We start from the raw sequence: 8,961 nt of genomic DNA, 5'->3' as shown, positions 1-8,961 counted from the left end.
CCCCCCCCCTCACCACTGCTGCCAGCTCCAGAGAATGGGTCACCCACAGGCCCTGCATCGTCTGCCAGATTACACAGAATAATAGGGGCAGGCAGGTGGCAGAGGCCCCATCCCCTTGGCACTACAGGTGCAGGGGTCAGTGTCCTGCCTACCTGGGACAGGTCCCCACCCTAGGGGGTGCCCCATCAGCCCTGGCCCCAGTTGCCATGGCCTCCACATCCTCCTGGCCACTGCCCCTGGAGCTGGGCTCAGCATTTACCCCGTCTCCATCTTCCTGCTGAATAAGAGAATCTGGGACAAATGCTGTCCCAGAGTCATTCAGCCTGGGACCAGCACTTGATATTTATGTTTCAGGGCAGTCTTACCCTATTAGGGATGGGTGGTCACTCTAGCTCTGATGTCTGGTAATGGGTAGAACAGTGGGTAGCCATTTCTAGACCTAGACACTCTGGCTCTGCAGTGCCATTAGATCTATTGTGCATTTCATTGATTTTTTTTTTTCCCATTGGCACTGCTCTTGATTCAGAGTCTTGCCTTGGCTTTACACAAGCCCCAGCCATATAGGATCTTACTGCAATGTGTATCATGTGAATCCTGGCACATGACTCATTTTGTTCTGAAGGGATTAATCCTCTGTACCTAGTCTGCATGTCCTAGGCCAGTGATTCTCAATCAGGGTGCCTTGAGATCCTTTCAAGGGTACTGCGGGGTACCACACAATGTTCTCACTGTTAAGTTTACAAACATGATTCACGAGATAAACTCTGAGATTTCAAATTGAAATCCATAGTTGTGGGCATTCGGAGTTCTTTGCAACAGAAAACTTTGCTATATTATTTTTATGTAGGCAAAAAAGAGTGAAAACTAAGAGTTGGCATTTTCCAAAGGGCGTTGCAAGTCTATCCAGGGACTTGAGTCTGAAAAGGTTGAGAACCACTGTCTTAGGTAATCTAAAGCTTGAGCAAAAGACAAGAATTCAGGGTTAGACCTGCCAAATCAGATCCTATGCTGTTGTAAATGGTGTCAGGGAGAGCTCTGCTGGCTGTTTGTGGCTGGTTACAAGAGAGCTGCAGTAGTCTGGTGCTGGTAGAATGGGAAGACTCTTTGACCTGCCTCTCAACTTTCTCAGCTGAAGGAAGCCAATATTGGAGAGCCCTCTTAGAAGTGGGTACCCACACCCTGGCTTGGTAGTAAATACCAGGAGGCCTCATGCTGCCACGAGAATTGGTAGCAGAGATGGGTGGTCACTAAGTAAGATGATAGGTGATTTCACCCATGAGGAAAATTGCTTTAGGCAGAGGGGTTTGTAGGTTTAAATGCTGTACACAGTCATTCGATTGATCGCTGCCTCTGATGACAAAGAGCCCTGTTACTCGCAATAGGCCTGTTAGTCGTAATAAACCTAACTCGTAATAAAAGATATCAGATTTACCTAAATAACCTTGTTTGCCTATGTCCTTAGACCAACACGGCTACAACCTATACCCCTGTTACTCATAAGGCACTTGAAGCTTTGTGGTCAGGTTCCTGTCCTTGGGGACAGGTGTTCAGGGGTATTTTAATATCTAGCTTCCATTAAGTTTGAAGGGAATTGGGTGTATAAAAGTCTTTAAAAAAAAGAAGCAACCAAAACCCACCACCCAAAACACCTGGTTCATAGTCTGTTAATTCTTTCAGAGTCAGGGACCATGTTTGGGTTCAGACTTATTGGCGGGGCACAGGGCTGTGATCCGTAGGTCTGATTTCGTACCCTATTCTTGACACCAGCTGTTGTGTGGACAAGCCTCTTAACTTCTCTGAGTTTCCCTATCTTTTCAAATCATGCTCTTTGCATGCCTCTTGGGAGTGTGTGAGGATTAGCTAGTTACTGCTCACAAAGCACTCTCCTGCATCAGTGCTGAATGCTGTGTTCTCTTGAGTAAAAACAGCCTTTAAAGTTGCTTTGTTACGAAGGAAAAAGAATAATAATGGAATGTGATCAGTTGGGTTTCGCATGGAGAAGCTATATATGAGAGACCCTGCTGCTCTCTAACAGTAATTAGTTAACTCGCTTGAGACCTATACCCATTTTTCACTGACAGAACTATTGCTGCAGTTGCTGTACTAAACAAACAGGAGCCTCCATGCCTTTATGGCACATGAATATGGCACAGCCCATAGGATGTGGGGGGCTATTTCAAGCATCTTCTAGGGTGTGACAAGCCAAAGATATGTAACAAACAGATATTCTGAGATAGTTAGTGCCAGTCTAGAATGACTGTGCCCCTTCTCCCTCCTCTTTGCTCATTTCCCCCTTACTGTGCAAGTGAAGGGGAAAGTTGGAATGAATAACCCCCTTTTTAAAATGAGGTTTTGGCTGACATTTGCTCATTTTGGGTGCCACCTGCCTCTTCAAACCCAGAGATTTACCCCATCCTCTAGGGGCATGGCCAAGGCACCCCAGGAAGCAGCAAAGGCTGTTGCCTGTTACTAATCAGGGTTATCTGCTGCTTCAAAGAGGCACAGAGTAGGTGGATGGCAGGAGGGGACTGGAAAGAACAGACTCATGAATAGGCAGGAAACATCTGCCTACCCTGCTCTTTAGTAAGGAGCTTGACAGTGGAGCTGAGAGGTGGCAGGAAGGCATAGGGAGGCAGGTAGAGGGAAATGGATTCTCACACAACTGGGTCAGGTGGGAATGTCCTCAGGCGAAAGAAAACAATTGAAGGAACCTACCCTGACAAAAGCAGGGCTTAATAGAAGAGCTGCCAGCACTGGGATACCTACTGGCACTTTCCCTTTTGATACATTTTCTGTTGAGGAAAGAGTGAAGACCTGTGTGTCTTGACCTGGGCAAGCCCCACTCTTACCTATGATAAAAAGAGGGAGTTAATCTGAAGTCAGACAGAAGGCAGGGCAACGTAGCACCTTAGAGACTGAGTGGCTCAGGGAGGCATAAACTTTTGTAAGTGACAGCAGCCTACTTCATCAGGTTGTAAGAATGGATTTGCAGAAAGCCCTTTTGCAAGTCTGTTCTTAGTATCTGATGAAGTATACTGGGGCTGACCTAAATAAGGCCTCTGGGCCAGATCTGGCTTGTTGAACTATGTCATCCAGCTTCCCACAGGTCTAGAAATTCAGTGGCAGGGCAAGCAATGTCAGCATTAATTACTGTGGCAAATGACATTACCGCTACTTGTCCTGCCACCAGCTTTCCAGGTCTGTGGGGAGCCCTGTAGTCCAGATCTAGAGCATGGAGTCACCTTGTCTGTATTCTGGGACTGCTCACAAGGCTGACACTTCAGCAGTGGGAGGAGTGGTGGGTGCTGTAGTTTTAGGAGCCACAGCAATTAATGCTGCTGTTATCAAATTCCAGCCTTGTGGGCCAGATACAGGACCCTGCACTCTGGACCCACCTCATCTGGGCTGGATGAATTTGGTACTTCCTAAATAGACTCACCTACAAAAACATGTGCCTCTGAACCAGTTACTCTAAGATGCCACCTTGCCTTTCCTTCTTTCTTACGTCTGGTATGAAATGCCAACTGTCCTCCTCATTTGTTCCTTTTACTGGAGCCTGTGGTTCCTGTTGCCACACACAACAGTATTTGTGACACGTCTTTGTGACTCATAGATAGGAGTCAAAGTGACAGTGCTAGGAATGGTTGGCTGTGCTCAGCACCTTTCAGCTCCTCTATGTGGACCTCAAGGTGCTGTATGCAACACAGCCAGTCCTGTTCACCCCATTTGTTAGATAAGTAAGTGCTCTGTGCGCCTTGTGCTAGGTGTGCGCCTCAGCAGTTTACCTAAAAAAGTTGCTTGCTAAATTGTACCAGAGCTCCTTCTCTGTGTCTGTATCTTCAAACAGTTTTTTTTTTCTGTAGGCTCCCTGAGGGGGAGCAGAGGGCTGACTAACTGATTACTATTTTGCCAGCATTGTGGTACACTCTTCTCTAACATGAGACAGAACCAGTGGAAGCAAGCTGCCAAATACGCACACCCAAGCTGTCATGAAACCTACTGCTGTGTCCCTTTTTGCTAATTACCCTCTGCTACTATGCATGGCTCCTGGTTTTGGGAGCACTTGGGTGACTGTTGCAGTGTGTGCAGCCCATTATTCTATCAGGCTTCAGAAATGAACATTTCCACATGGAAAATAATCTGGTGTGAGGTCAAGAAATGGTTTTCCAAGGCACCCTCAACAGCAGATGGCCACTGCTAATTCAAGAGTTATTTAATAAGATAGAGAGACTGGGTTTCAGTGTGTCACTTTGGCTTCATTTATTGGCTGTCTGAGGAAGAGCTGCCATCTAAACTCTGTTCCTTGTCTCCATTTGAGCCTTGTTCAGTAGCAAACTGTTAAAGCCAGCTGAATTCGACTAAGGGGTAGGAGAAGGTTCAGACTGGGCCAAGCTGCCAAATCAGCAACTCAGTTTGCCAGAAATGAAATGGAACGACCAGTTTCACCCCAGGGCAGTGAGGAACAATTTGAGTTTGTGCATTAATGAAATTGGAGCTGTTAATTGCTCAGTGCTTGGAAATACACTTTGTGACATTCATGTTTAGCACAGGTCATTCGAACAAAGACTGTTTCAAGTACAGAGAAAATGGTCTAAAAATACCATTTTTTTTTTTTTTTTTTTTCCCCTCCAGCTGGAGCTGATTTAGGAGCTGCTGCATTCTTTGTTGAAGTGTACTGGAAGACAATAGTGAGATGAAAGTTTTGAGACTATAATTTTATTCTCCTCCCACCCCACCCCCGGCCCAAACATGGAGTGGCTGGTGCAAGCACAGAGAAAAAAACAACTGTTTTTCTTGGTCAGAGGTTCCAAGACCCAAATCTCTTTCCTTCTTTCTCTGGAATCTTTCACTGTCCCAGAAAAGGTGCTTTCTTGCTTTCTAATTGTAGAGAAAATGTTTAGTTTAAAAAAAAATCTTTTCTGCTTGTTTTTTTCTTACTAACACAGCAGATATGCAGGAAATAGTTATGAACCCCTCCGCTGCTTATCTTCAGTGATTGCAAAAAAGTGCAAAATTATGCAGTTTCTCTTGTCTTAGCTTTTTTGCATTTATGTCCAATCCTTCTGTCCAGGTCAGAAGGGAAGGCATGAAGCAAACTCTGGTATGCTATTTTTTTTGTTTTTTGCCTTCTTCAAGCATAAATCTTCTGTCTGAAAATATTCCTACAAACTGACAAGTTAACATTTCAGCTTTGTCTGAATGTGATCTTGATGATGTGATGAAAGGTTTTTAATCATTCTCTGCTACATTCATATGAATGCAGTATCTCTAGATCAGTTTATCACAGATTTTGAAGCATGAAACTGAACCATTCAGCGTCCATCCTGATGTGTTGTGTCATGAGGTGCTGGGAGGGTAGGACAGTACTGCTGCTATTCTATGGAGCACTGAGCTAAGAGAGCTACTACTGCACTACAACATGGTGCACCTTTAATTTCCCTCCCAACTCGATGTAAAAAGTCTGGCCTGAGTTTCTGATGGGAAGGAGTGTCTGTCATCTCACCATCTGCTGATGCTAACGGAATTGCTGGCACCTCTTGTGCCTTGCACCCATGCTGCTCTCTTGCTCAACCTGCTTGTTCTCATGCTGTCTGTCTCTGCTCTTCTCTCCCATAGGTAACTGACCGGCTTCCCTGGTTTTTGATGCTGAAGCAGGATTGTTTTAACTAAAGATGGAAACACTGGAGTCAGAATTGACCTGCCCAATCTGCCTGGAGTTATTTGAAGACCCTCTCTTGCTGCCCTGTGCTCATAGCCTGTGCTTCAGCTGTGCCCATCGCATCCTGGTGTCCAGCTGCTCATCTAGCGAGTCAATAGAGCCTATCACAGCATTCCAGTGCCCCACCTGTAGGTATGTCATCTCCCTTAACCACCGTGGCCTAGAGGGTCTCAAGCGGAATGTGACACTGCAGAATATTATTGACCGCTTCCAAAAGGCATCTCTGAGTGGCCCCAACTCCCCCAGTGAGAGTCGCAGAGAGAGAACTTACCGCAACAGCCCTACCATGTCTAGTGAAAGAATAGCATGTCAGTTTTGTGAGCAGGATCCACCAAGGGACGCAGTGAAGACCTGCATAACATGTGAGGTGTCCTACTGTGACCGCTGCCTCCGGGCTACGCATCCCAACAAGAAGCCTTTCACCAGCCACCGTCTGGTGGAGCCTGTGCCAGACACGCATTTCCGAGGACTCACTTGCTTTGAGCATGAGAATGAGAAAGTAAACATGTACTGTGTTGCTGATGACCAGCTGATCTGTGCCTTATGCAAACTGGTGGGCCGCCACAGGGATCACCAGGTGGCATCCCTAAGTGATAGATTTGAGAAGCTCAAGGTAAGAGCCACAGGCTTTTTTTCTACCTAGAAGGGACTGGTGGGAGCTATGGAGCTTTTGCTACTTTTTGGTCATGTCAGAAAATAAGGGTATCAACTTATGCCAAAGGGTAACATACCAACATTAAAGGGCTGCCGTTCATTTCCATGAAGTGGAGTAGGTTTCAGCCTTTAATATGAAGTCTGAGAGCAAGACAGTTTACTGTATGCTGGGATCTGCAGTTTCTGTTAGGCTTAAGGTCTGTAATAAAGGTGAACTATAATGAGTTGGAGACTGGAACACCATGATATGATACTCTTTGGCCAGTGTATTAAGTGTCTCGTATACCCTAATAAGCCTTCTAAACTGGAAAGATCTGGCTCCTTTGATAACTGAGATTTTGTATGTTGCTTAAATATTGTGATCACCAGAGCCTTAGCACCAAGACCCTTAAGCAAATCTAAGGCCTAGCTGTATCTTGCTCATCTGATTGCAGTGAAGTAATTTGTTTTCTGCTGATTTATGTGTCACGAGTCTAGTCATCGGACATTGTAACAGAATCAATGAGACCACAAAACATGGAGAAAGCTTTCCCGATGCCTAAAATTAGAGTCAGCGTGTACAGCGGATAATGCAGTGGTGGTTCTGGATAACAGAACTAAGGGTGTCGACAACAGAGGTTGCTGAGCTGGTTCTGGGCAATGGGTATTGGGGAGAGGGGAAGCTTCAAGACAAATCCAGGTCTGGGACTAATGGGAGTACAAGAGACCTTTCAAGGTCACGGAAGAGCCAGTGCTCAGTGTAAGCAGTGTATGCAAAGGATTTACCAGTAGCAGCAATGGATACTTAGTGCTGTTGTGACCTCTGGATTTCAACAGTTGGTGTGCAAATTCGCCAGAGGAACTGAACAGTCTTCCTCACATGCCCTAGAAGGTTCCTCATGTCTCCAGAACGCTCATCCTCCTCCTAGATCCATTTTCTAGGTTTAGCATTTTCAGTGAAAGAAGAGGGTTCCAGGGGATGGGGTGCATTTGACTCTCTCAAATGTTGAGTCAAGCCAAGTCTCCTTAGGCTGACACAGAGGTACTGCTGTCTACAGCTTTGCAATGAACCAATTTTTGCAGCTTTTTTATGTCTTAGAGAACAAAGTGCCCTGTCAGTTCAGAACCACAGAGGAATTTTCTGGGGTATATTCCTGTTGTGTCTCTCCAGTCCAGTATGTCCAAAACACAATGGTGCAACACAATGGTTAACTCTTGTTCTATGAGATAAGGCCCAGAAAATGAAGGTGACTCGGTGACACCTGGCTAGCATGTAAGTACTGCTTGGTGAATAGTAACAGTGTGCTGAGGACAGAAGCCTGCCTGACATCATGTCCATACCTTTTCTCTAGAGCCTGCCTGTATGCCTTTCTGTTCAGGCTCTGGAATCTCCAATCTGCTATTGGTTTACAATGACAGACAGACTTGTCAGCTACACTTGCCAAGATAATAAAAAGGCTTATTTGAGAGCAGGGAAGTCTGTTTCTTCTTCGTCTCAGGGGGGAAGGGAGGCAAGCTTTCTCTGAAGCAGAGCTGACTGTAGGAACAGGATTGTGACTAGCCTAGAGCTGAATTCCACAGACCACAGCCCAATTCTTGTGCTCAGAATGAAGGAGACATGCAGGGGCCCTGGGGGCTGCATGTGTAGATGATGGAGAGAGAGTGCTGTGGAGACAGCTAATGACTTTTAAGTATAAAGAGCATAGGGTGCCCCTTTGCCAACTTGTTCCATGTACTCTGCACTTGATGTAGCAGCTATGCTTTGCCTCTTGAGGGCCAGTTTTGCTCTGGGGTTTCTGTAGAGCATCTCTTTTGTGATCCAGCCAGGTATTGGGTTGGATATTCAAAAGGGAGACATCCTTGCTGCAAAAATTTAGGAAGATATCGAGACAGCTGAAGAAACGAAGATCCTAGGTAACCCGAGAGACCTTTTCTGTTCTGAGTTGTATGATACAGCTCATCTGAAACCTTTTTGATGATTAATGACCATGTGCCTAGATGCTCTGAGATGTGGTATGGGGTCTTGTGTTGGACTGAAAATTTCTTGCTAGCTGTGTGTCCATTGTCCTTGATACATTTTCATTTTTGGAAGAATGGTTACTGCTAGGTACTGCTCATTGTTTACTTGGTGTCACTTGGTTCTTCCTTTATCAATCTCCAGTCAGCCATTGTCACTGCAGGATCTGAGCTGGGGGCAGCTTCTTTCAGTACCAGTGCTGCTCCAGGGGTAACATTGCCAGTACTGATGACATTCAAAGGAGAGAGAGCATCAGACGGTCTTCAGCCTCCCAACCATGATGTCCAAAGTCATCCATCCATCTATCTAGCATGTTGTTGCTTTAGATATGAATATATTTTATTTACAGTCCCCTCAGGAAATTCTGTTATCCCCATTTTGCACATTTAATTAAGGAGCACTGTGGGTTAAATGATTCTTACAAGGTCACATGGAGTGTCTGTGACAGTTGAGAACTAGGGCTGTGTGAAGCTTTGGGTGGTGTTCTGATTTGGAGAAGATTTCGCCTGATTTGGTGGCTGAATCTCTGAATCCAAATTGAATCAGCGGACCAGTTAAAAGGTCTGAATTGATTCAAAGCTCTCTGAATCTT

The 8,961-nt window shown here is 45.5% G+C and overlaps 1 protein-coding gene across 4 annotated transcripts in view; it reads left to right on the top strand.

The window, feature by feature from the left end:
- Nucleotides 1-8,961, top strand: part of MID2 (midline 2) — a 597,656-nt gene that overhangs the window by 91,368 nt on the left and 497,327 nt on the right. For all 4 annotated transcript variants that reach the window (XM_019521168.1, XM_019521167.1, XM_019521164.1 and 1 more), the window contains exon 2: nucleotides 5,617-6,332. In XM_019521168.1, coding sequence (XP_019376713.1) covers nucleotides 5,673-6,332 — 660 coding nt within the window. In that variant the 5' untranslated portion in view covers nucleotides 5,617-5,672. The remainder of the gene's footprint in view (nucleotides 1-5,616; nucleotides 6,333-8,961) is intronic.

The sequence above is a fragment of the Gavialis gangeticus genome, unplaced genomic scaffold (assembly GCF_001723915.1).
Source record: "Gavialis gangeticus isolate Ggan-Ray unplaced genomic scaffold, GavGan_comp1, whole genome shotgun sequence".
Lineage (NCBI taxonomy): Eukaryota > Metazoa > Chordata > Crocodylia > Gavialidae > Gavialis > Gavialis gangeticus.
The sequence above is the reverse complement of the archived record's forward strand: the minus strand, read 5'-3'. Positions and strand labels throughout refer to the sequence as shown.